Raw genomic sequence first — 27,979 nt, 5'->3', positions numbered from 1 at the left:
CTGTTTTTGTTTTTGATTAGTTGTGGTGTTGTGGTTTTACTTACATTTCCGTTTCCAAGCAGAAAGAAGCTTTCTGGCTTGTACAGGTCTTAACGCTGTCATCAAATCAGCCTCCGTTATGAAGCGTAGATCATCAGCCATCTCCACACCAAGGGACTGCAAGTGCTCTTCCAGGATGGTTTTGATTACTGCTGGAAGTTCTGGTAGGAATTCAGTGATGGCGACATCTAGGAAGGTTCGCTCTGCGTCACACATATTTGCACTGAAGAACAAATGCCACCTTCAAACAGAACAGAAAAGATTATATACAGTTTATACACTTAAAGGTGAAGTAAGCTATTTATTGATGCTAATATAAGTGTTAAACCGCTCTTTATTAATACAGTGATCATTTAAATAGTGTGCACGTTTCATAAAGCCGATCTCTCAGTCACTCCCTCTGCATGTAATCGCCAAATCAACTTTTCGGGGATCCCAATGCCTGTATTGATGGTTTTTATTATGTTTTTATCACACTTATGGATCTGAAATTATGCTAGATAACTCGCTGCTTGAAGACCGCAGTGCATTAATGTGGTGACGTAGGGACGAGGGAGGGGACTGCTAACTGCAGTCAGTGACAGGAAGTTAGCTAAACTGACTATTCTGCTTAGTGAACCTTTAACAGAGCAAGGACATGCATCAGCCAACACTTATATTAATGTCAAACTATTTACAATGAGAAGTAAGTCCGCTTTAATTGGACTTTATTTTTCCACAATACTGTGTTTTAGTGGAATGACTTGGTATCCATCCAGAATGTAGGATACCAAAGGATAGAAATCGGGCAGGTCATCAATGTTGATACACTGTAACCCAAGACTGTCCTTTGTCACAGAATACAGATGGTATTCTGAGAGGAAGGTGCCTTTGTGGATATCCATCAAAATATACACAGATGTGTCATTTTGAATCAAGATGAGTAGAAGTTCACCAAAGTCCATATACTCATCATTTCTGTACACAAGAAACTGTCCTTTTTTATATGCAGTGCCCTTATACTGAATGTCTGTGGTAACTTTGGTATTGTTTTCTGAAAAGGCTAACTCCCTGACTGCATGTTTGATAGTGTCACTGTAGAGGTTGGGATAAAACGCACAGCTCTCCTTCACTTGCAGTAGTGTACCGCATTCTTGCCCAGCTAAAAGATATGCCTGATACATCTGATGACGCTCTGACAAAGTTTGACAAATGTTTTTGAAATTTTTCAAGTGTCTGGCACATCTTTTGAAATAACTGTGTTTACTTTCAAACCTAAGGGTCCATAACCTCATCAATGGACCAAATTTCAACAACAGTGCTGAATAATGGCGCAAATAGTGGTGCTTGGGTTTTAGTTGAATTTCAGGAAACAACAACTTTCTCATCTCCAAATATTCTTGGATCAAAATGTCAACATATGCTATCTGCGACAAGGAAATTTTCTGAGCACAAATAAGATCTGCAATGTCTTTTAACTGGAGAGCTAACTGCCATACTTCATCCTGATGGTTTTGAACTTTGTCACCAATCAAAACTGGTAGCAATCTCAAAAGGTTCCAGTTTTGAACGGCTTGCCCTGATAACTTTGCTCCGTCAGGTTTGACAGCACATGGCTTTGTGAGCGCTTCAGATCCTTTATACTTAAACTGCTTGATGCGCCTGTTTAAGAGGTTGTATGTGAACCATTTTTTCTTTTTTATAATGTTCTTCAGGTACAGTGCTAGATCATATGACAAGACTCCTTCAAAGAGGTCATGACCTAAACAAGGAGGGAGACCAGGCTGGGAGACGTGAAAAGACTCAAGGGTATTAAAGACAGAGTTTGCCTTTATTCCTCTGACACATTGGATGTCTTCAGCCTGGAGACCCTCCACAGCCGTGGCATACGTCTCTGGGGTGCGTGGAGGACCACAGGCATTCGGATCAGCATGAAACTCAGTTCTTGTGATTTCACAGTATCTGCAAAAATATTGAGAGGTGCTGAAGTTTTCTGTAAACCCACCTACACAATGAGAACCCAAGTTATCCCCAGCAATGCAGTAAAGACCCGCTTTTACTGTTTCCCCATCTACATTTATTCCATCCGTCTCCAAGGATTTCAGATCTGCTAACAACTCTGAGAAAACTTTGGCTATTCCAAAACGCTTAAAGTCATTCTCAACACATAACAAGACCAAAAACATATTATCAGTATTGGAACGCAAATGGATGGGTAAATTTGCTAATGAAAGATAGACTGCAAGCACTTTGTGCGTCTTTTTACCAGAACCCAGGGGATTCACCACTTCAAATGAATCTTGGTACAAAATCAGTTTGAGGCTTTCAGGGTTTTCATTAAAGAACTGGTGGCATTTGAAATTTTGTCCGTCATATAAATCGGTAAAAACCTCTACATCAGGATCACCAAACTGTTGTGCCTGTGTATTCCTCCATAAATCTGACTGTAGAAAGCTCTTCAGAGTTTCTGCAACTGGTATGTAGTATGCGAATTTTTGTGTCATGTTTTCATCAATTCCCAATGCCACTTTTCGGGGTTCCGTGTATTTAAACATTTTTTTGAATGTCTGATTTCTGGTGTATGTTGTTCTTAATTGTCCCTGATGACAGGAAGAGAACAAATCTGACTCTTTAATGCAGTCACAAATTTTAGTGACTGCTTCATCTGATAGACTCATATCATTTTTTAATAAAGAACTTACTTTATTTATTGTGTAGGCTTGACCTAAGTCATGCACATTTTGCATTTCCTCTACAATAGTCTGTATAGTAGAGGCAGGTACAAGCAGCTGTCCTTGCAGTTTAAGATAAAATAGACACATGTTTCTGAGATAAGAATGACTATCAACCTCTGGCATATCACTGGCAGCACTGGCTGTTGGCATAGCATCATGTGTGTTTTCTGAATCATCTGTACTGGCAATGCAATTTGGGGGCTGAGGGCGAGTTTCCCTGTACATGTCATCAATACCATCAGGGGAGCATGCTTTATGCTTCCTACACATGTGAGAAGTAAATGATGACTTTTTTGTAAACATGTGCTTACAACCACTTACTGGACATGACACAGACCTGCCCTCTCCAATATGATCATTTAAGTGAGACACTAGCTCTTTCACTGTGTGAAAATGGCGGGCACATAATGAAACTGCGCATTTTAAATCTGCAACAACAGCTCTAGGAGTGGCTTGCGGTTCAGGTGCATTGTGCACGCGATAAAAATGCCCCTTGAAAGCTGCATAAGTGGTAAATGTTTGACTACAGTTGGCGCCAACACATTTGAAAAGACAACGAGGCTCATTCCTATGCACTCTGCAATGTAGTACATAGCCTCTTAATGTAACCAATATCTTTCTACAAAAGACGCAGGTGATCATTTTTATAGTCATCAATCGATTGGTCTTTAGCCTGCTACATATCAACTGTTGCTAGCGCCTGCTAAATATCAACTGGTGCTAGCTTACACCATGTGCTTTCAGCAAAAAGTAGGAGAAGTAGCCGACATTTTAAGCTTACCTTGCAAACTTTGTTGCAATAGCCACGGATCGATTGAATAGCCACGGATCTTCCAATCGTAGATTTGTCCAAAATAAGTTTTATGAAAGTAGTACAAAGTAGTCCGGTAGTCCGAAGATTTCTGATGCGTTCTCCACTCTGCAGACGCGGCGGCGCTACTACTGGCTCGTTGGTGACGTCAGCTGAAGCCGTGAACGAGGAGCTCGTGCTTCTCCTCCCGCCCTTACGTCATTATCCAATCAGAGACGAGCTGCACACTTTTAAATTCTAAGTTAGGCGGACTCAGTGCTCATTTATCAAGCTTACGAAAAAAAACAGGTGCAGTTCCTCCGTAAATGACCCAATATTCATGGATGTTTTTATCTGGCTCACCAATCTCACTCACCAAATCTCAATATCACCAATATAAAACCTGCATCATGAAGATCAGCACCAGATTGGCTACAAATAGCCATGATAAAAAAAAACATTGGAATTATAATTGTATATTTTTATATATCCTATAAATAGATAGGCAACCTCGAGGTTCACAATGACATTTTTTTCACAGTGAGAATTTTTATTAGGCCTATCTCAATTTGCATAGTTTCATCAAGATCATGTTAAAAGTACAGCATAGACTTGTATATATGATTACATATATGTTTTGTATTTTTAAATCAACTGGCTAAAACTGTAGTTTCTACAATATTTGCATGTCAAATTAACATAATTGTTTTGTTAAGAGTATTACAGTATTTCGCTGTTTTTGTTACCAATATTTGTAGTTTTAACAAATACATTTGATTATAATCACATATTGTTATTGTAAATATAACAAAAACATTTTGTTTAATAGTTTACAAAAGTTCACTGTGATTTAAACGAAAAATATATATTTTTGGGTTTACTATACTCTTCTGTAGGGATTTTACATAGTTTTTATGTACATTTTACAACCATTTTTTACAGTGTAGGCTATAATAAGTCAAGCCACTTCTACATTGAAGTGAAGCGAACACCAGGGGCGCTATGGAAGATAGAAAGAAGAGTGAAAGGATGGTTGACCACTAGTCCTCCTCATGTAGGCCTACATTTATTGTTGCCGACTGTGCCACGACGGTTTGCAACCATGACTCGTGTAAAGCGCGGTCGCCTTGGTGCTGCCCCAGCCGATCGTAGGCCTATCTGATAAAACATGCCAAAGCACACATCAACTAAACTATCCCCGTAGCCGGTGGGTAGACGCGCTAAAAACGTCCTGTCCGGACACCGGCGTGCTTGGACAAAGTGTCTGTCAAAGGTTGAAATCAAACCTTGGTTGTAGACTGGCCAAATAGTTTTGTTAAAATCATCTTCTGAATCCTCCATCTTGTCAAACTTGGTTTCTTTCCGACGAGAACGGACGAGAATCGCCGTAAAATAACAGGAAACCCTGCGTAACTCCGCCGCAAAGTAGGCTATGTTTGCCTAGAAGATTCCTAACAGTGAAATTAACTCCCCTCATCTTATTGGCTGATGTTATGTGGTACACCCCGCCGAGATCTCTGATATTTCTATATAATGCTTTAAATGTTAATATTACAACATGGATTAACTATTTAGTTATGGTACATTGGTACATTCCACAAATACCTACATTAATATGCAGTTTCTCTAATATATTTCAACATTGTAGTTGATATATGGTAAAAGAGCAGTGATTCAAGCTTATGAACTCTAAGTTAAACATGACAAAAGCATTTCATTTTTGGTTTGCTTCATGTGTTGTTTTTTTAGAGTTGTTCATTGAGCGCTTCTGCATGACTGGAGGAAACAGTCCTATTGGCTACCTAAAGGCCTATCACACCAACCTATACCTGTCAGCCGACTCAACCAAAGTTAGAGAGGCACTGGAAGAAGGTACGTTAGTATGAATGAACTGTCCGGGGGGGGGGGGTGTCATTGACAATTCAACTTAGTGTCGTTGATATGTAGTTCTCTTAGCTGGACTTTTAATTGTAAAGCATAATAGCGCCAGCAAATGGCCCCAAGCGAGCCGTACCTTCGAAAAACTTTTATGCATAAGCTACAACGCCCGTTTTCATTACACAACACGTCGAATTAAAAGTAATTGAGTCCAATGATCTCATCAATGTTTCAGAAAGACGTTGAGTCATGTGGATTTATGGATTATCCAATTTAATTGGCAACATTTTCATGCCCCTGTGGAGTTTTAGGTCCCAGTTGGCTTTTTAGCAAAGAGTTGATCTGATCAACTGGACAAATCTGTGTGAATGTTCCGCGCCTCTCCACCAGGGATCGCTGCGGCTACCATGTTCGCGCCGGAGAAGATGACGGAGGTGTCGGAGGCCCAGCTGCGCGTGGCCTTCGACGGAGACGCGGTCCTCTTCTCCGACGAGTCCGAGCGGATCTTCAAGGCCCACGGACTCGACAAGTTCTTTGAGCACGAGAAGGCCCATGAAAACAAGCCACTGGACCATGTATGGCCCGAGGAATATATTCAGTACCTTTTTATTAATAATGAAAACGTACTGCAAGATTTAACATGAGATTACTCACCGCTGTTGAACCTAGAGCCTTGAAGTTAGTTAACATAAAAAAAGTCTTTAGTGCACATTTCAAAAGCAACATTTTTGCATTGTGAGCGAAGTTGGCCTAGGACGGCAGTACATCTCATGAATAATTCTTAAGAAGATTTGACATGACACCTCGTTGGTTTAATCCAAGTTAATGAAAATGTTGACACTGCTGGTGATGACCACTGAATAGCGCGTACGATTTTGGTTCGATTCCTACCTCTTTTCCCAATGCAATTTGTTACAATCAACAGTTAGGTTAAGGTCTAAATTCAAAAATTGGAAATGGTTAGATAAGGTATTGATTAGAGATTTGTTAAGTGTAGGTATACGGTTAGACATGGTTACGTTTAGATAGTAAATTGAAGACGGTTTAGTAAAAGACAAAAGTATGTTAGAGGTGGTTCAGTTAAAGGCTAGTTTTAAATAAAATATTTTGCCATTTATTAAAGGAGACATATTATGGTGTTTCCTCAACAAGTAAACATAGTATTTCAGTTCCAGAAAACATGTTTTTGAAGCTGTTTGCTGGAAAAGCTTTTAGGAAAAAAAACTCACATACCGCTATTCTCCTCCGTTTCAGTCCAGAATGCGCTGTTTCTGGTGTCTGTAGCTTTAATGCAAATGAGCTTCTGCCCCTTGACCAATGAGCTGTCAGACTGAACCACAGCATAGAGGTGAAGGGATTGCTGCCATTTGCGGACTCCTGGAGCTCTATATCTACATAATATAATATTATATATGGGTGTTTATATAATATTATACAACGGGGGGCCTAAATCCAGCGATCTGATTGGTTCCTAACTGCTGTATAATGAGCGTATACATAACTGCTATGACGCCCGATCATTTTGTGAAAGTATCACTCCGCGCCTTGAAGTGGAAACCGTTACAACCGTTCTCTCGGAGGGACGCTAAAGTGTGTTGCATAGCGACCGTCGTGCATTTTGAAGGCAGCCAGGAGGGACTACTTTTTGGTAGTCTTTAATAAAACGGCTACTTTGACTTTCTTGGTTTCTTTTTAAATGTAGTGTGTCTTTGACTTTCTTTTCGCCATAACAGTAACCGTTGTATAAAAGCAAGACGGTTGAAGACGGTTTAGTAAAAGACAAAAGTATGTTAGAGGTGGTTCAGTTAAAGGCTAGTTTTAAATAAAATATTTTTCCATTTATTAAAGGAGACATATTATGGTGTTTCCTCAACAAGTAAACATAGTATTTCAGTTCCATTATACCACTGTGATAATGGAACTGAAATACCATTATAAGGGGGTCGCCGGCCCTCCGCTGCGCGTCGGGGCCGGACAAAGCCCCTTAACAGTGGTATAATGAGCACATACCACAGCCTGGCGTGATCTATTGCTTAAATATATCTAATATCACGGCCAAAAGCTATGTTATCATTCGATATTATCAGCAGTCCGGCAGCTCCGGCGGGGGGAGCTCGGCGGCAATCCGGCAGAGAAAGGAATTCCCCCCGCCGGAGCTGCTCGTCCGCTGGTCCACAAAATCGTAGCTATGGGAGTGGGGAAGTGGGAGGTAATATTCAAGTGTGCCCCTTTCGTACGTAGGAGGGGTCGCCGAGACTGACTCGCTCGTTTTTTAACTGTAGGCGGGGTACTTTCAGAAATGCATATCTCACTCAAATAATAGTAGACTATTTTCAAAGTTTGTATGTGTGTGGGAGCACCAGAGACCGAAAATAAGACCCAAAATCACAGGGAAAGTGTTGTTTTCATAATATGTCCCCTTTAAATACATCTGTACAACGAATACAGATTGATCCGAGTATTATGGTTTCAGGCGCCTACTCTTTCCCTGCTTTTCCCAGGGGCCGTTGAAGGGATTCCTGGAGGCTTTGGGGAAGCTGCAGAAGAAGTTCTATGCCAAAGGCCAGCGGATGGACTGTCCTATTCGCACTTACTTGGTGACGGCTCGCAGTGCAGCCAGTTCAGGGACCCGGGCTCTAAACACTCTTCGATCATGGGGCCTGGAGATCGACGAGGCTCTTTTCCTGGCCGGGGCCCCAAAAGGGCCGATGCTGGAGAAAATTCGGCCCCACATATTTTTTGATGATCAGATGTTCCACGTGGAGGGAGCAGCAGAGCTGGGGACAGTTGCATGTCACGTGCCCTACGGCATCGCTCAGAGAGTGGGCCCCAAAAAGCAGGTTAAGGACACAGAGACCCCCATGGCAGCCATTTAGTGTGGCATTAAGAGGAAGTAGTTTTCCTATGTTCCTATTTATTTAAAACATGAATGACTCGTACATGGACTGGATAAGGCAGTAATGATGTTCTTTGACTAGCTATTTGAACCATACTCAACATGCTAGTTACAGTATACTTTCTGCATCCATCCATTTTGATTAAATGAAAATTATTTAAAACCCATTTACATTTTTTTTTCTCTCCAACCACTATGTGGCGTCTCACCAGGTATTAATTGCAATGGTGAAAAGTTTCAGAGGAAAAAAGTTCCAGCCGTGTCATTACCTTCGTCAAGTATGGTTGTCTAATGCTCCAACTGACCCATAACAAAAAACATTATGGTCGTTTAAGTATAAAATTCTGATGACATTGTCGGTGTTTAATTATCGAATGCACTGAAGGTCGATAACATAGTGTCATATTCAATTCTCAGGACATGGCCAAAAAAGATGGAAAATATTATTTTAGGCAAGGCAACTTTATTTATATAGCACTTTTCACAAGGCAGACACAAATTGCTTCACATATAAAGATTGTCATACAATACAATAATAGATAAGTAATGTATAAATTAGAGCTGTCAGTTAAACGCGTTATTAACGACGTTAACGCAAACCAATTTTAATGGCGTTAAAAAATAAATAATATATTTTCTTTTTTTCTTTGGCTCAAAACAAAGAAGCAGTAGCCTGACTGCTATGTTCAAATTAAATTTGTTCAAAGCAGTCGTTTAATTGCACTATAGGCTCTTTTTTTGTATCGTCCTGTTTTGATCAGTATATGCCAATGTTGTTATCAATAAAAAATCATTTGCACAAGGCAAGCCGATGCACTTCACCATGTTGATAAGAGAATTAAAATGAAGGGAAAATCAAGGGATATTTAGCATAGAAAAAGAATTTGCGATTAATCGTGAGTTAACTATGACATTAATGCGATTAATCACGATTAAATATTTTAATCGCTTGACAGTTCTAGTATAAATACAAGACAGAATAACCAATAATTGTTGATTGCCAAAAGAAAACAGCTTTTTAATTTGGATGTCAAACAGGTGGTCTGCACCTTAACTCAAGCACAGCATAATTTATGACAAGGTCTGGATTACAAAAAACTGGATTACAGCCATAAATTATACTTGCTAATTTTTTATCAATCAATGTGTCGATTCAACTAACCTCACGTTACTAAGGTGAACAATTTTAGCCGACTTTTAGACAAGACGTCTTGTCATGGAAATGTTTACCAACGCCTGAGAACAAGCTCTGTAGATCTTTCAGTGCGTACGTTTGCTGTCATGGATACGCAAAGCATAAGGCTGTTTGGGAGGGTAAAGCAGATTAATTTGAATTACCCCCTTGATTGCAACGGCACATTACGATGTAGGAGAGCGTTAGTTTCCGCACCAAATAAGTTATTTTCATGTTCTAAAATGCATTTGTAGTGTGTGAGGATGGGGTGTGTGAGGATGATGTGTCAGTATGATTAGACTCTGGGGGCAGGTGAGCCCTGCACACCTGTTGCGCATTGAGCAATCAGTGTGCCCATGTTAAACCAGCCATTGCCACACACACTCAGGAAGGTCTCCTACATCGCGACACGGAACAGTAGGTCCGGTATCATTGTCTGCAAACTGTTACACTAAACCGGTTTTCCATCATAATCCTGTGCCCTTACCTGGAGGTGCCCAGAAGTCACTTAGGTGGGGTGTAGCATTGTCTTTGTTACAGCATTATAGCATAGGGGATCTAATTATCCAGCTCTACTCTTGCTGTGTTCAAGACAACTCAGAAATTGAGCCACTATACGCCTAACTTCATTAAGGCCTGGTATTTAACCTTTTAAAATTGCATGACCACCGACTTTCCATCTTCTCGTCCATAACCATAGCAGACCTCTCAAATACCTATAATACTCCGTTTTTTTTAATGGGATTTAGTTTAGATGGCTACATTAATCTTGTTAGCATCAAACAATTCTGTTTAACAAGGTCAACTGACACATAAAATGATAGTCACTCACTCCATTCTGTTATCAAGGATTGTTAATGCACATGGGGAAACTTGATGAATTACTTGTACACAATTCACCCAAAAAATTCAATGCTGTTTAGCCTAATGCAAATAAGTAAAGCTTAATTAACATTGTTTGTTTGTACAAGTGATTTAATACCATTTATAGCTCCTTTCAGAGCCAGTGCAGCTGCTCCCCCGACACTAGCAACTGCAGCAGTAGCAGCTGTTCCCAGACCAGCCGCACCTACAACCAAGAGAGACAAAATTATAGACACCCAAAAACGACTGGTTTGCATTGCCTATTATTCCATTATTGTCCCACCCAAAAGGAAGTAAAAAACACACAAAATATGAACTTATCAAACGTATCCGGAAATGGTTTGAATATGACCTACTGGTTTGTGATAGGTGATATTGTAGATCATAGCTGTCAAACTCAAGGCCTGCGGGCCTAATCCGGCCCGCGGTGTTATTTAATTTGGCCCGCCAGATAATACCTAATGTCTATCAGAACTGGCCCGCCGGTTTATCGCATTTCAGTGTTAAAACTGCAAGTCCCACAATGCACTGCCGCTGCGCTGGTATACGTCAATCGAGGCCCGCAAACGCGAGCCCAGCCCCCACTACCTGTAGCGCTCTAGTCTATAATGTTTACTGCAGCAGCCTCATACTGTTTATCACCTAGCCTAGGTTTTTCAGCTACCTTTTTGTTAGCTAAAAAAAAAGGCTAAACGGAAGGTGGACATTGAGAACAGGGTTTTTCAAAAGAGGTGGGAGGCTGAATACATGTTCACCGATATGATGGGCAAACCCATCTGTCTTGTGTGCGGGGCAGATGTGGCCGTCACGAAAGAGTACAATTTAAGATGGCACTATGAAACGAGACATCAAGACAAGTACAAGGATATGAACATTCAACAGAAGCTACAGAAGGTAGTGGAGTTGAAACGAAGTTTGGTGTCACAGCAGATTATGTTTGTTAAAGCCAAAATACAAAGTGATGCTGCTGTAAAGGCTAGTTTCATTGTGGTGGATGAGATTGCTAAATCCGCCCGGCCCTTTACCGAGGGAGAATTTCTAAAAAACTGCTTGTTAAAAGTTTGCGATGTCGTGTGCCCAGATGAAAGACAAGCCTTTTTAAACGTCAGTCTGAGCAGAAACACTGTTGTTGATCATGCATGTGAGCTCTCCACCAATTTACAAAAACAGCTGACGGAACAGGGGATTCATCGCATACTCCCTCGCTGTGGATGAGAGCACTGACACATCAGATACGGCCCAGCTGTCAATCTTCATCCGCCGAGTTGACTCGAGCCTACGCGTTACAGAGGAACTTTTAGGACTGAAATCAATGCATGGCACAACTACCGGGAAGGATCTCTTTGATGAGGTGTGCAAATGTGTGAATGAAATGGGTCTGCCTTGGGATAAACTTGTGGGACTAATAACGGATGTCGCGCCTGCGATGTGCGGTCAAAAGAATGGATTGGTGGGCAGGATTTGGGAGAAGATGCTGGAGGTGAACGGCGCAGGTGAGCTGACAGCGTATCACTGCATCATACACCAGGAATCGTTGTGTGGCAAAGCTTTGAAAATGGATCACGTAATGAGAACTGTAACACAAGCAGTTAATTTAATTAGAGCCAAAGGTTTAAATCACCGTCAATTCAAGTCTTTTCTGGTGGAGATTGGTTCGGAATATGGTGATGTGGTCTATCACACAGAGGTGCGGTGGCTAAGCCGGGGGAGGGTGCTGAACAGATGATTCGAGTTGCGTGAGGACATACGTCAGTTCATGGAAAGCAAAGGGAAAGACACAGAGCTCCGGGACAAAGGGTTTTGGTGTGAATGGGCGTTTCTGTGTGACATTACAAGCCATCTCAATGCGCTCAACCTGCAGCTTCAAGGGCGGGATCATGTGATCACTGACATGCACGCTGCGGTGAAGGCATTTAAACCCAAGCTGCGCCTGTGGGAGATGCAATTCCTGTGAGAAAACCTGGGCCAATTCCAGTGCTGCCAAACTATGAAAGAGCAGGTCTCTGTGTTCCCAAGTGCACAATTTGCTGAAAAGCTCGGCGTACTTAGCGCCGACTTCACACGCCGATTTGCCGACTTTGAAGCCCAAAAGAGTGGGTTTGAACTAGGGGTGTGACCGGGTACACGTGTAACCGGTTAGTAAATCATAACCATTTAGGAAAAATCAGTAAACGAAAACCGAAAAAAATAAATAATAATTTTATCAAAATTAACACATAGGCTACTATTTATTTAGCGATTAATAAAGCTATATAATATAATAGTATATAATATAATATTTGTATATATAATATCACGGCCAAAAGCTCTGTGCGCCTCCGGATGGCCGCAGCGCGGGTTGCTCTCATAGGGATTGGGCTTCTCGGGGCTTGTTTACAGGCGTTGCTATGTTTCCGGTCTTGTGTGTTCCAACGGTTTATTAGGTAGGCCTATCTAATAAATCTGTCTATTCAATACTTCATTCACTGCCTCTTCCGTGGTCATTACAATATTATGAATATACTGCGTATATTAATATGAACGTATCTCAAATTATCCCACAATACATGTCTGCGTGGGCCGATATGAATATACTGCGGGTCCTCCGACGTCTCTCCCTCTTCCACAAAAGGTCACCGACGCACGATAATGACCGGCGTTCTATACATTAACCCTTAGCCTACATATATATTTAGCAGAGTAGGCCTAAGTAACAAATGTGTACAAAGTTACACATGTATGAAACCGGGCTCGGGCTCATAATTACAGTTGAATCTCAATCCTTTGCTCGCTTCAAAATCTCAGCCCTGACCCTCGCTGTTGCGCGTTCACGCGCCGTGGAGCCGTGTCCCAATACCAGTTTAAAGGTAGCTTAAGGGGTCGGGGGAGGGCTAACATCCCCTCAAAATTGAGATTTTCGATGGGCACCCTCAAAGCGCTTCAGTTCTGACTTGCTCCCACAATACCTTGCGAGAAAACGGAAAATCAAGAAATATCCTAGACAAGATGGAGGGCGAAAAGATGCGACAGGATTGGAAAAACACAAATGTAAGTGTTTTCTCTGTAATCAACTATTAATTATTTTATTGATTATACTCTGCAGCCCGGCCGCGGTCTTCGAAGCCCGGCCGCGGACTCTCGGAAGATCGCGAAAGTCTGATCACGGGCTCTGCAGCCCGGCCGTCAGACTTTCTCGGGCCGCCCGACCCCGGTTCTCGGCCGGGCTGCAGCCCGTGATCGTGCTCTGCAGCCCGGCCGAGAACCGGGGTCGGGGGGCCCGCGAAAGTCCGACGGCCGGGCTGCAAGACCGGGCTGGATATCATGTCGTATGATATCCAGATCTTCCATGTTCTAGTGACTCCAGGTTAAAAATAAGCTTTATACTAATATATTATATTATATTAGTAACATTCTATAAGTAATATTATATATACTAATATATTATATTATATTAGTAATATTACATGGTTAATCAATGTCATTTTTGGCAGTACTATATTGTGTACATAGCTATTATATATTGTACGTAACATATGGCCATATCACCCAGTTCTGGCATATAATTCCTAATTCCTTCTTATTCGTTTTCTTTCAGGACATCGCTGAGTCCACTGCCACCAGCCCCCCCACCTCTCCCTCATGCTCCTCCACCCCAGGCACCTCTTCCACCACCCCAGACACCCCTTCCAAGAGGAGAGTGCCAGGGAGCAGGCGAGGCATGAGGAGAGCGAGGCAAAGTTGGCGGAATGGTGGAGAAGATGTGATTCTCCACCATTCTCTCAAAAGCTGAGAGAGTGTGTGTGTGAGTGTGTATTTTTAGGTGTGCGTTTGTGTGTATTTTTAGATGTGTGGTTCAGTGTTTCTTATTTAAATAAAGTGTTTCTTCTAAAGTGTTCTTGTTCTTAACCGATTATTATCTAATGCCGCTTTTCCACCGCACATGTAGCTCGACTCGACACAACACGACTCGACACGGTAGCAGCGCGGGTCCTTTTCCATCGCAAATAGTACCTCCGGGACGTGGGCGGGGTCGGCTGCGCGAAAGGGCCGTGACGTATTTTTGTACGCGACGCAAACGTCACCTACGTAACCCACACATGGACAGAACCCACATAACAACAATGGAGAACATCGATGCGATGGTATTCGTGTTCGTATTATTAGCTGGCATGTTGAAGAAGTGGAATATGTTGGCTGCGGCGCTGCTATGGCTGTTACCAGCATGGTTGCCATGTCGCTCTCGTGACTTCGTCACACTCTCTGGCCAATCAGTGGCCGGCCGTCTGCCGACGTCACCTTTTAGCATCGGCTCAGCCGCTTGGAACCTAGAGCGAGGCGGTACTAGAAAAAGCAGCCACTTCAGGTACCAGATACCATGTTTTCGCGGTGGAAACGCAAAAAAGGCGAGCTGAGTCGAGTCGTGTCGAGCTGGTACCATGCAGTGGAAAAGCGGCATAAGGGTGCTCTCACACTAGGCCTTCTGGCCGTGGCCGTGGCTGTTTTAGCACCTAACCGTGCTCAAATCTGCCAGTGTGAGTGTGGCCAGTCTGGCCAGGCCGGGCCAATTACAAAATATAAATACCATTTCAGGTTAAACATCTTTACAATGGGTCTTGCTCGTTGCCCGAGACAATGGCAGCCAGTCTGTCTCTTGTAACATTACCAGGGGTCTGGTTATCTGCTAGGGGGCACGGGGAGGCCATGATGACGTCACAGGGTAGGGTTGTCCCATTTTTTGTAACATTTTTTTTTTGTAACCTTTTGTTTTTTGTAACCGTTTTTTTTTGTAACCGTTCACACCCCTAGTTTGAACTGCTCAGTAATCCGTTTGCAGTTGACGTGGAAAGCGCACCAACCAACCTCCAAATGGAGCTGATCGAACTCCAATGTAGCGACACACTCAAGTCGAAATATGACTCGGTTGGTGCTGCACAGTTTCCACGTTTCATCCCTGACACAATGCCCAAGCTGTGTGCTCAAGTTGCTCAAATGGTCTCTGTTTGGTAGCACATACCTATGTGAACAACTTTTCACTGTAATGAAGTTGAACAAACCAACACACAGGAGTTGTCTCACTGATGAACATCTTCACTCAATCCTGAGGATTTCCTCAGCGCAGAGCCTGACCCCAAACATTGAGGAACTTGCGCCGAAGAAGAGATTCAGGCACCAGGGCAAATCACAGTGCAGTAAACTGAGCTTTAACGTAGCATAGGTTTCCTTTTTGCACTTTTGTATAAGTTTGGATTTTAATTGAGGCATGTAAAATTAGTGTATTTTTTATTTTATTTTTAAATTTGATCTGAGTTAGACTCCTTGTTTCAGATTACATATCTATTTATATGTGTAAAACTAAGGCTGAGTTCATGTTTAGGCCTACAAATGAATAGCTAATAAGCCTAAGCTTTAGGCCACTTTCAGATTCAATATGGGTAAAACTTAAGTTCATAATAAATATTGAACATGTCCGGCCCTCGACTTGGACCCAGTTTTTTATTTCGGCCCACTGGGTATTTGAGTTTGACAGGCCTGTTGTAGATTGTAGGTGATATGGTGCACCGGTGATAAATTATTTAAAGTCTGCTGGTTTGTCATTCTTATGCTCTCCTGTTGGTTTGCGCTACCCTTTGTTCCAGGTTACCTTCAGTCAGAGCTGTTGGTAGTTTGACCTCACCTGGACACGCATGCACCATATACTCCACACACAGCAGAGCTGTTGGTAGTTTGACCTCACCTGGACACGCATGCACCATATACTCCACACACTGCAGAGCTGTTGGTAGTTTGACCTCACCTGGACACGCATGCTGATGACCAACGTTCATTCTTTAATGTTACTGGTTGATTTTTGGTTACTTAAGAAGGAAATAAATATCTTTTTAAAGTTGTTAGTGTGAACTCCCTTTCATAGACCCAATAGGCTAATGATAATCAGTTAGGTGCGTCTGTTTTGAGTCGCCACACATATAGGCCTACCTAGTGACTGCAACACGGCCACTGTGGAGCCCGCTGCCACCGCCCCTCCGTTCGCTGCGGCAGCTGCTGACATCATGCCTGCAGCCCAGGACCCAGCGGTGATTCCGGCCGCGGTGAAGCCAGCGGCCCCCAGAACGAAAGGGGCAGCGACCACGGCACCACCTCGTAACAAATAAGCAGACAAGCATACTTGACAACATGATAATTACATGGAAGGATTTCAACACAAAGCATATCTGATATCAAAACGATTGGATTTAGGCCTACAAGCAAATTGTTTGACGGGCTTTATTTTAAACAGGGCAATGACTTCCAGAGATTGCTTACCAGCACCTAGTGTACCAACGACTGCGGCAGTTACTAAAAAAGGACAAAAACAATATTATTAATAATATTATAATTTTAAAGTTGTATTTCTCTTTCGTATAGGTCTATTCGAAACGCTGAATAAACCTTTCTACCAAAAATGTTAAAGAGAAGATACTTACGCAGACCCATGTTACGGCTGTCTACGAGTTTTTTTTTATTGGGGGTTGAGGGGGAGGTGGACTGGGGAAAGAGATAAATGGGAAACGGAAATACATAAGTACAACACAGCAAAGCGTTTGTCACACGTATACAGTGAAATGAAAAAGGGACTACTGCCACCTGGCGGTTGTTCATTATTTATCGAGGTAGGTTACCATGAGGAAAATAGAGCAGAGCCACTTGTGTGTCCGATTTCCCTTGAATCCTTTTTAAAATCCTGCTTAAAACATATTTAGCGTAAGGATTCTCGTATCGCACGAAGAAGGGCAACGATAAATCACTCTATCGATTTTATCCCACCACTAATTAGTACATTGTAAATATAAGGCGGATGATCGGTTCTGTTGGGATGTAGCCTTATGTAACTTATCAAGGTCATTGTCACATCATTCTCTATTTCTGTCAAGACACTGCATGGATGTCATTCACTTGTCATTTTTATTATCAATAATGTTTTTGCCTCTGAGGTGAGTAAAGTGTTAACTTTGTTTATTTTTACCGCATGTGTCGGTAAATGTCCACTCTGCTTTTTAGATGTTTATTTTGCTTCAATGCCAAAGGCCAGCGGATGAACTGTCCTATTCACACTTGATAACAGCTCGCAGTGCAGCCAGTTCAGGGACCCGGGCTCTGAACACTCTTCGATCGTGGGGCCTGGAGATGACGAGTCTCTTTCCCTGGCTGGAGCCTCAAAAGGGCCGATACTGGAGAAAGTTCGAGCTGGGGACAGTTGCATGCCACGTGCCCTATGGCATCGCTCATAGAGTGTCATGAGTCCTAATTCTGTGGTTATGATTAACTCAGGAACTCATGCTGAAGAGTTGACTGTTTAATATTTCGGTTCAAAGTCATACCAGAGAATGTCTAATATGAGGAGAATGGGCACTCGCTGGTTAGTTCCGGTTTTCTGGACTGGTTGCAGTAATAATCTCTGACCACGCGGGGCGCTTGCCGGCGAGTCCAGAATGAATGGGAGCCTATGGGGTTTTATCCTCAGAATCCACTTTTCTCACCATGTACATTTTTTGTCAAGTGATTTGAAAGTTGCGTTCAAAAGGAGGGGCTAAGATAATAAACTCAGCTGATATTGCATTTTTTAAGGTCACGTATCTGCTCTAAAAAGGCGTTAAAACATGCAATGACGTCACACATTGTCATACTGTCAGAGGTACTGCTTTACGGCAGTTTCTGAAGCACTTCGGCACTTACCCGCATCCGCAACGATAACACCAGCTGTTGGAGGCAAAGCTTTTTTTTGCTTAATACACTAGTTAAGAGTTTTAGTGAACTAATGTAAAAAAAAAAAAAAGAAATGCGAATGTTTTACATATGTATGTTACTTACAGAGAGTGTTTTTTTTAATCCTCACTAGTGCCGATGATAAAGCTTTTTTTTTTGTAACGATTATGTGCCATTTCTTTCTCCTGAAATAGAAACCTGGATTAGAATCATAATTTTAAGACTGCATCAACTTAGTTTACATCAGTAAACAATCTTCTAGAGAGCAGTGTTCTGTTTTACTCCTCCTCACGCCTCTTCCTTTCTTGATCTCTACAGTTGGACCTTGATGCTGTGACAACGGACAAGTCTTCTTCCTCTGTCCTTTTTCCCTGCCTCTGTTCAGTATGTTCAGTGTTGTTAAATCATTTCTCTTTTTTTAGTTACCGTTCTTTTTTTGTTCTTGTTAGTGTGATGTTTGAATAAACTTGCCTGTTGCAATGTTGGTATAATGTTTGCATAATTACTGTTATACAACTGTTACCGTTTCATTGTGACCCAGACCATATTTCTCATTTAACAAACATGTGTAGCTTATAATGTGTTGCAGGGCAGAGCAATTATATTCAATGGCTTAAAACAAACCCATCTGTAAAGATCAGTGAATGCATATAAATCAATGACAAGTGGTGTAGATGGTTTTCCCTCTGTGGAAGGTCATTAGCCCAAGTCCTACAAAAAAATAACGACTGTAATAGCAGATGTTGAAGTTGTTAAATCGTTAACTAACAATTTGTATGGAACAATCGGTTAAGGTAAGTTAAGTGCTTGAGTCTCGACACTTTAGAGAACGTCTAGCGCGCAACTTGAATAAGCCATGTGCGATTTTACCCGGGCTCCAGCGCAACTTTCCTTACCAGGTGCAACCTCAGGCAGCCTAGGACCATTCATACAGGAGCAAGCAAGAACGTTACCTTTTTCTGTCCTTAGGAAACGAAAAGACGCACAATCCGTTTCCACTGTTAGTGCAGTTTATCATTGCACATTTACGAGGCATTTCTTTTTTAAACTCTTTATTTTCGAAAAATAGACAATGACAGATGAAATGATATTGAGCGGGACATTGACTGTATTATTTAAGGTGGTCATGCCGTACCTACCATGTATATAACACATTGAACACAAGAAATGGAAGAAATTCCATTTATGCCCATGTACTTTCACCATACATACTATCTAAAAAATAAAAGGGCCTGCAGCAGGAAAATATAAATACAGTACGCAAAAATTTAATTAGACGGAAAGTCGAAGTTAACACCATTGTGCTTCAGATGCCGTCAAAAGGGGTCCCTGGTCGTAATCAGTCGCAAGTCCGTCTCTGATTGGTCAGAGACGGACTTGGCCGTCCCTGACCAGAGCCCGTCTACGAAGAGCCTGGGCACTTCCTATACGCCCCATTGTACCGATCATGGTTGTAGTTCCATTAGACATCCACTGGGGGTGATCGCGGGCGAGTCCAGATTGAATGGGAGTCTATGGGGCTAGACGGCTAAATATATCTCTTTCACCTGCTTGTCGTTGAAATATCGCAAATTTTATTGTAGATTCCGCAAGTTCAATATAGATTATACTTCAAAAGTCAAATGAATGAGTACTTATGTCCTTTAAATTTCTTACAGTTTGGGCCATTGTTGGCCGTACACGCTAGCATTCTGCTAATGAATGCTGATTGGTCAGGGACGGACTTGCGACTGATTACGACCAGAGACCCCTCTTGATGGCATCTGAAGCTGAAGCACAATCGGAGGACTTTCCTTCTAAGTTAATTTTGCGTACTGTATTTATATTTTCCTGCAGGCACTATTATTTTTTATAGTTATGTATGGTGAAAGTACATGGGTATAAATGGAATTTCTACAATGTCTTGTGTTCAATGCTCAATGTGTTACGGTACGATATGACAACCTTAAATAATACAGTCAATGTCCCACTCAATATCATTTCATCCAGCATTGTCTATTTTTCGAAAATAAATGTCTCTGCCCTGCAACACATAGGCTAGTTTACACATGTTTGTTAAATGAGAAATATGGTCTAGTCTAGGTCACATTGAAACAGTAATTATACAAACATTATACCAACATTTTAACAGGCAAGTTTATTCAAACATGACACTAACAAGAACACAATAAGAATAGTAATTAATAGTAAATAAACAAAAAAAAGAAATGATTTAACAACACTGAACATACTGAACAGAGGCAGGGAAAAAAGACAGAGGAAGAAGACTTGTCCGGTGTCACAGCATTTAGGTCCAACTAGAGATCAAGAAAGGAAGAGGCATGAGGAGGAGTACAACAGAATACTGTGCTCTCTAGGAGATTGTTTACTGATGTAAACTAAGTTTATGCAGTCTTACAATTAAGATTCAAATCCAGGTTTCTATTTCAGGAGAAAGATAGATAATCAGCCGACAGCCAGCCAGCTGATAGCAGCTAGCACTAGATAGAAATCAATAGTGATGTCGTTACTAAAAAACAAAGCTTTATCATCGGCACTAGTGAGGATTAAAAAAGAACACTGCAAGTAACATACATACTATATAAAACATTCGCGCATTTCTTTTTTTTTTACATCAGCCCACTAAAACTCTAACTCGTGCATTAAGCAAAAAAAAAAAAGCCTTACCTCCAACAGCTGGTGTTATCGTGCGAAAAGGGAATGATGCGAAGTGATTCAGAAACTGCCGTAAAGCAGTACCTCTGACAGTATGACAATGTGTGAAGTCATCGCATTTAACGCCTTTTTAGAACAGATACGTGACCTTAAAAAATGTGATATTCAGCTGAGTTTATTATCTTAGCCCCACCTTTTGAACGCAACTTTCAAATTACTTGACAAAAAATTACATCGTGAGAAAAGTGGATTCTGAGGGTAAAACCCCATAAGCTCCCATTCATTCTGGTCTCGCCTGCGAGCGCCCCGCGTGGACAGAGATTATTACTGCAACCAGTCCAGAAAACCGGAACTAACCAGCGAGTGCCCATTCTCCTCATATTAGACATTCTGAGTAGGGTCTATCTGCAGCCGGAGCCACTTGCCAAACACACCCATTGCCAAACACGCCCATTGCTCTGCCAAACACGCCCATTGCCAAACACGCCCATTGCTCGTTCTATGGTGGCCATTAGGGATGAGTCGGTCGCGACCGATTCGTTCACAACGAACGAATCCCGAAGGTGAACGACAAGAACTGGTTCCCCAAAACAAGAGAACTGGTTCTTTGATTCTTTTTTTTTTAACATAAAACAAAAATATGGTCACGTATAGGGCTGGGCGATATATCGAATATATGCAATGTATCGCGAGATGTTCTCCAGGGGATGTATAAAATGCCCCTGTCGCGAACATCGAATACAAATTGGCGCGCAATGTTTTTCTTTTTGCCGCCGCCAGCATACTCGTGCTTTCACGTGACGGGACGACAAGATCTCATACAAAGTGAACGTAGAGACACATATCGGGCAAAATTTTTATTCGCGCCACACTTTCGCCATGCACAGGCGAGCGCGCTCACGAGGATTAGTGGTGCGACAAATTCGCTCGAGTTGAAATATTTCAACTTTGATGCGAATTTCGCGTGATGACAGCCAATCAGCGTTCAACAGTGTGGCCACTGAGTGACATGTGTAACGCAACAGCCAACCAGCGTTCAACCGTCAAACTCGGTGCAGTGCAGTCCGGGGTGAACTGCAGCATGGAGGAGAAAGTGATTGTTGCAGTTTGCGACTCCCGGAGCTCTATATATAATAATATATAATATAATATAATTGTTTATATAATATCACGGCCAAAAGCTCTGTGCGCCTCCGGATGGCCGTAGCGTGGGGAGCTCATAGGGATTGGGCTTCTCAGGGTTTGTTTAACGCACAGCGTTCCCTTCTCTCGCTATTTCCTGTGGCTCTCTAGACACACTCACTCCCCCCGCCCATTGCGAGTCCACGAGATTCTCATGGACGCACGTGTGTGACGTAGTCTGGAAGGCGCGCTGCTGTAGGTGTGTGTACCTCCGACCGGTGAGTGAGAACAGCCAGAGGGAGAAAAAAGGATGGAAACTGAGGATTTAGTTTCGAAAAAAAGAATAGCACTGGATCCTTCGTCTGGCAGTGTATATATAATAATTATTATTCAAACTGTTAATGAATAATTAACGGTTTGAATAAATGCTGTGTTGGTAAATCTAACTTGCTGTGATTTTCCTTTTCTTATGTGCAAGTTCTAAATTGTTCCAATAGAAAGCACTAATGAGTTTAAACATTATGTTGTTTCATGTAATCTACATGCAGACTTATGTTTCAGTAATACTAGAAATATTACTGACGTAACATTATGCCAGACATGGTTGAATCGAGCATTTATGATGTGCTCTAGAGGAGATTCAAAATATATCGAGATATATATTGCGTATCGAGATATAGTAAAAAAATATCGAGATATTCATTTTGGCCCATATCGCCCAGCCCTAGTCACGTAAATAAATTATACAAACGAACAGAGCTTCGTCTCCCCGCGACCTTAGATTGATTGAGTCTACAACGTTCTCAAAGATTCAGCCAATGAGAGGTAGCAATGGTGTTGCTATGGCACCTGGGTAAACAAATGACAAGGTGGTACCGTCCGCCACACACGTTAAGGTTGGGTACGGAATTTGCTTTTTTGGCCATTTTTGCAAAATTACTTGAAATCCTTATCATAACCCGCTTACAGCCACTGAGTTAGAAGTACTGACATGAAAATTAAACAAGTCAATCATCTGTGGAACGGGCAGGGCTCGAAAAACTCCAGCCAATCATTTGGATTGCCACCTCGTTGCATTGGACAGTAAGTACGTCAATCAAACGGTCGTACTGCACTCCCCCTCCCCCGCGCGCGACCCCTTCGTGCAGTGCTCGTGACCCAGCGCAAGCTCCTGTTTGTTGTTATCCTGCGGTAGCTACTGGAACTAGTTAATCCACATTTGGACCTAGCAGTAGAAGACAATTTCCATGGCAGACAAGACGCCACCATCCCCACCACCACCACCACCACCACCAGCAAAGAGAAGGAAAACTCTTTTTCAGAGAGTAATTGATAATAAAAACGCTGAAAGAGAAAAACTGAAATCAAGAATAATCCTAGGCGCTGCGGCAACTGAAGGACGAGAAGGGTCTAAAAACCGATGCTTGTGTGGCGGTTGACCTATAGTTTCAAAGTTTATACCGTTTATACTCGGTAATACCGGTGTTGAGACGAGTGTATTACTCGTTGTGAAAATGTCCACACCGCAGCAACCCTAGTGAAAACCAGGACTTCCAATACAATTATATGAAACATACATTTTCTAAAAATAGTAATGATTTATGTGACCGTTTAATGTTTATAACATCTGGTGCAACCATAGCCGCGAGAACGTATTCTCAGCAGGGGGTGCTGGAAAAAACGCAACTCGTGATAAAAAAGATATATAGCAGCGCAGCTCAATTACACCAGTGCATGCGCGCACAGTTGAAAATCGATCGTTGTGTTCACTTCCTTCACACCATGGTTCACATCCAGCTGCTCACAGAACAAGTTTAGCGCACCACCGCTACCCTCACACTTTTTCATATAACCTTTTTTCAGCACTAGGTCATATGAGCATTAAATAAATGCTGCGTCTCAAAATGCCTTGGACAGCAGCGAGGATGACTCGCTTTGCCCCGGGCCGAAACAGTTCGGAGCGACCACAGCCAGAGCGAACACAGCGGGGCAGAGGAGTGTCAGGAATAGTCTTTGGTGTACACATCAGTACGGCCTATTTGCACTACTGTTTAGTGGCAATGCAGTGTTTTATTCTATGCCTTTTTATTTTCGTATATTATTTCAATGAATACAATTTATTTATTCATAAAAACAAGATCTGGGGCCGTATTCACAAAGCATTTTATCTTACCGCTAGGAGTGCTCCTAACTCGCGCTAAAACATTTTACGTAGGAGTTTTTTCTTAAAAGTTATTCACAAAGCCGCTGAGACCTACTCTTACTAAGGATAAATCACAAAGAGTGAACTAAGAGTGACGCGCCGTTGCTATGGATTACGTCAATTCTCGTGCACGAGTTTAGAAGCGGTCAGTTCGGTGATTGGTTGTTCAGACGAGCCCACTGAATCGCCGAAAAACAAGGAAATAGCCTAGGCTAGAAATGAATTCCTATTAAGTAGTTATGTGCAGTTAGCAGAATACACGCATGATGACAATTTTGTGCAGACCACGATAATGACGTTGTAGCCTGCACGTTCAAGAGAGAGAGAAAGCAAACAATAAAAATACGTAAAATCTAAAATAAATGTTACGAACTACCCAAGTGTTGACTGATTTGTGCCAAGGTGTTTACCTAAAATGTGTTTTCAAAGTGATCCCTAAATGCCTGTCCACTCGGTTCCACACGGCCAAATTCCTTGTAATGTTGATCGCCATCATCATCATCATCATCATCGTCTGGCTGTGGAATGTTCCTCCGCTTGCAAAGGTTGTGTAGAATGGCACATACAGTGATTACTGTGCTTGCCCTCTCTGGGGTGAGGCGTATTTCGCCGTGGAGGACATGAAACCGACGTTTCATCTGCCCAATTCCTCTCTCCACAACATTTCGTGTATGTTTGTGTGCTCGCAAAGAGCCAATATGATGTGTTTTACGCATAGGACTAAGCGTAATCTGCGTAATCACTTACATGTTACACTTTAACTGTGCTCCCGGTTGTGGATTAAGGTAGGGTGTCTAGAGCCACGACTTGCATGGATAGTCACTGTCACCCAGCAAGTGACACCCAACTGGTACATCTCAAAAAGCTGCCTCAGACTGCTCACCATTAAAATGCGCGAATCATGGGTAGCTGAAGATCTAGGTCACTTTGCAACAACATCCAGTAGGCTATGTTAAAACTGCATCAAAAACAACCTGCGTGTTGATGGAATGCAAGTTATATATATATTTATATAATTTATAATTTTTATAAAATTTTATTTCGGGACTAATCGGATTATTCCTGTTAGTCGGGGATGTTATTGCATCGCGCATTAACTCCACAATAAGTTGAATACCCTAAAATTTCGTCTCGCAGGCATTTTAAGATTCTTTGTGAATAGGTCTTACTGAGTTAGGAGTCCTCTTGAGGACTTTTAAGCTCTCCTAGACTTAGGTGCTACTTTTAGTCCTAAAATACTTTGTGAATTGCTCTTAGTGAAAAAAGTTAGGAGTCCTAAATTTAAGAGTGACACGCCCATTATTTTTAGGAGTTACTCCTAAATTCGCCAGTTAGGACCTACTTTTAGCCCCAAGATCCTTTGTGAATACGGCCCCTGGTCTTCAAATCTTTTTTCCAAATATAGGTCGTCTTACAATGGGGTTTGTGTTTATATTCGGACCAATACAGTACAGCGGGCGCTCACATGACGTTAAGCATTTCCTGGTGCATAATGTGACGCTTCAGAACCTAAAATCCCGTTTCTCCCCGTTGATACGACAACACATAACCGGCGTTTTCAGAAATCTCCACTTTGGCCGGAGTTTTTAGAAATGATCGTTTTCTGTGATAAGACAGGGCCTCGGACAGGGGGTGTTGCAGCACCCCCACTTCCCGCGGTACTGGGTGCAACTTACAGCTGAATGTAGTGCCATGTTGTTAAACGAAAACCTACGCTAGCCTGGCTCGCTCTCGCGCATCTCTGTTCGCGCTCGTGCATGATTGCGCGTCCAGGTACTTGGAATGGGTGGAGTCAGAGTCAGCGTTGAAGGAGAGGGGGTAGGACCATTTGAGTTGTGTATTTTCAAAATCTGCTGGCGTTTCGCAAATCGCATACCCAACCTTTAACTAATGATCGCTGTAGGCTTCAATATCATGCAAGCACTTCATACGTTTTCTTTTTATTTTGTTCTACAACACAATTGCATGCTTTAATGAAGTATTGTTTTACCTACCATTACGAGACTTGTTTGGTCTAATATTAATAAGCAGTGCTTAGAGCTACTTGCGGCGTCATTTAATTCTTACTGCACCGCTTTACGTATTAAGGATATTTATTAAAAAAAAGGCACGTATGTGCTTTATATATGCTTAATATTTACACTTAACCTGGGTAATTTCGCCAGAACATTAGAAAGTCAAAGTAGTAGGCTACATGCATGCATGTTGAACATTTATTCAATCATTTCATTGACCAACAATATCCCGTCACACTTGGTATGGGCCGAGTTGTTCGGCGCCAAACTTAAAGGAGAAAGAGGGTGGGGGGGGGGGGTCTTGAAGTCTATAACCCAAGCAACCATGTAAATCCTTCCACTGTCAAACATATTTGGCTCGAATTTGCGCCCTCTCTCTGTCTGAAGTATCTTGGGTCATGCCATTCGATGTGGGGCCACTCATATATCCCCCTACATTTCCGAAAATAGACTTGACCCGTCTGGCAGAGCAATGGGCGTGTTTGGCAAGTGGCTCCGGCTGCAGATAGACCTACTTGCATTCTCTGGTCATACACGGACATTGCATACTGAGCTACATCATGTGACTCCAACACGTAGGTCACTAATCTTTGAACTCCCATCCACGAGGCTGTAGCGCCCTCTAGTGGCTAACATAGAAATAGCCATATCAACTCACAACACATCTCCCCCCTCAGTTAGTTTACCCAACAGGCTTAATAACAAACATAATGATGCCACTGCTTAACACAAGTCAAGTGTAATAACAATTGGAAATCGTTGCAATGTTTAAACACAATTACATCATGTATTGCTTTACAACTATTATTTTCCGTATTTTATATAACCAATATTGTCTCTCACGCCCCTCACTTTCCTCCTTTTTTTTTTTAAGAGGGTGTTGTTGCATTAAACCGGAAAATAAAAATGTCAACATGCTGCACATTCACAACAAAGGAGATAAACGTCTCTACTTTGAAACATAGTCCTTGAACCGGACAGTTTCCTTAACCTCTTTCCCTGCCAAGGTTCTCCTTGGAGAAAACCGCGGGCTGATGGGTACTACTGTAGATGGAGTGTCAGGGGCAACAGGAGACGTGGAACCCGTGTCACAAGAAGAGTCATGGTTTAGGTCATTAGTCCCATGTGCCACCTGTAGCATGCCTCTTCTCAAACGGCTTAAATTGCTTGAATTTGCGTGTGACTGCACTTACTTGACGAGTCATGCTGATTGCTTTTTCCAGAGTTAAATCCGATTCCAGTTGAAGCTTCTGCGACAATTCGCTATCGAGTATTCCAACGACGATGCGATCTCTTATGTGTTCATCCTTTGCTATTCCAAAGTCACAGTATTCAGCCAGTTCATAAAGACGTCTCACGAACGCCTCCACACTCTCCCCCTGTAGCTGGGAACGTCTGTTGAAACACGCACGTTCGTGGATGGTGTTCCGCTTCGGCACAAAATGCACGTGGAACTTGTTAATTACCTTATTGTAGTAATCATCCTCATCGTCTCCGAACGTGAACGTGTTGAATATCGGTACTGCATCTTTTCCCATAGCATACAGTAGAACGTTTACTTGCACATTGTCGTCTTCTAGGTTGAGTTTTGATGCAATCCGAAAACGAGAGAAACTCTGTCTCCAGGCCGGCCATGCCGCGGGCATGGTGAAGTCGAACGGGTCCAGCGCCTGAAACTTCTCCATTTTGCCGCTCCAAACTTGTTTCTTCTATCACTCAGCCGAAATGGTCACTTCTGACACCATTTCATGAGTCCTAACTCTGTGGTTATGATTAACTCAGGAACTCATGCTGAAGAGTTGACTGTTTAATATTTCGGTTCAAACTCATACACGGACATTGCATACTGAGCTACATCATGTGACTCCAACAGGTAGGTAACTAACCTTTGAACTCCCATCCACGAG

At 42.2% G+C, this 27,979-nt stretch overlaps 3 protein-coding genes across 8 annotated transcripts in view; 1 reads left to right on the top strand and 2 right to left on the bottom strand.

The window, feature by feature from the left end:
* The window catches only part of LOC130383250 (uncharacterized), a 7,454-nt gene extending 3,059 nt beyond the window's left edge, over positions 1–4,395 (bottom strand). For 2 of the 5 annotated variants that reach the window (XR_008895731.1, XM_056591360.1), the window contains exon 1: positions 45–4,395. Coding sequence is in view for 4 of the 5 variants with exons in the window: in XM_056591360.1 (XP_056447335.1) it covers positions 45–255 (211 nt within the window). In the remaining variant the exon portion in view is untranslated. The remainder of the gene's footprint in view (positions 1–44) is intronic. The other 3 variants (XM_056591364.1, XM_056591362.1, XM_056591363.1) reach the window with 3 other exon arrangements.
* LOC130383252 (cytosolic 5'-nucleotidase 1A-like) overlaps positions 1–9,549 on the top strand; it is a 17,193-nt gene extending 7,644 nt beyond the window's left edge. The window contains exons 4-6 of the mRNA XM_056591366.1: positions 5,293–5,415; positions 5,812–5,996; positions 7,923–9,549. Of these exons, the coding sequence (XP_056447341.1) occupies positions 5,293–5,415; positions 5,812–5,996; positions 7,923–8,297 (683 nt within the window). The 3' untranslated portion in view covers positions 8,298–9,549. The remainder of the gene's footprint in view (positions 1–5,292; positions 5,416–5,811; positions 5,997–7,922) is intronic.
* Positions 7,626–27,979, bottom strand: LOC130383253 (interferon alpha-inducible protein 27-like protein 2B). 2 transcript variants are annotated; one of them, XM_056591368.1, is made up of 6 exons: positions 27,539–27,623; positions 27,266–27,467; positions 16,799–16,859; positions 16,638–16,670; positions 16,311–16,472; positions 7,626–10,560 (listed from the first exon to the last, which is right to left on the bottom strand). In XM_056591368.1, the coding sequence occupies exons 1-6, from the start codon at positions 27,613–27,615 to the stop codon at positions 10,436–10,438; spliced, it is 660 nt and encodes a 219-aa protein (XP_056447343.1). In that variant the 5' UTR covers positions 27,616–27,623; the 3' UTR covers positions 7,626–10,435. The 2 variants fall into 2 exon arrangements, with proteins under 2 accessions (XP_056447343.1, XP_056447342.1); XM_056591367.1 differs by having other exon boundaries at positions 7,632–10,560; positions 27,266–27,979.

The sequence above is a fragment of the Gadus chalcogrammus genome, chromosome 5, assembly GCF_026213295.1.
Source record: "Gadus chalcogrammus isolate NIFS_2021 chromosome 5, NIFS_Gcha_1.0, whole genome shotgun sequence".
NCBI lineage: Eukaryota > Metazoa > Chordata > Actinopteri > Gadiformes > Gadidae > Gadus > Gadus chalcogrammus.
This window is presented reverse-complemented; position numbering and strand designations above follow the sequence as displayed.

What these genes read in the sequence shown, in the direction of transcription:
- LOC130383253 (XM_056591367.1), bottom strand. Translation starts at nt 27,757, where the DNA reads ATGGAGAAGTTTCAGGCGCTGGACCCGTTCGACTTCACCATGCCCGCG. An exon ending in CGTTGGTACACTAGGTGCTG is followed by an intron (nt 16,473 to 16,637) that starts GTAAGCAATCTC and finishes ATTTGTTACGAG; the next exon opens with GTGGTGCCGTGGTCGCTGCC. An exon ending in GGCCGTGTTGCAGTCACTAG is followed by an intron (nt 10,561 to 16,310) that starts GTAGGCCTATAT and finishes TCTTGGTTGTAG; the next exon opens with GTGCGGCTGGTCTGGGAACA.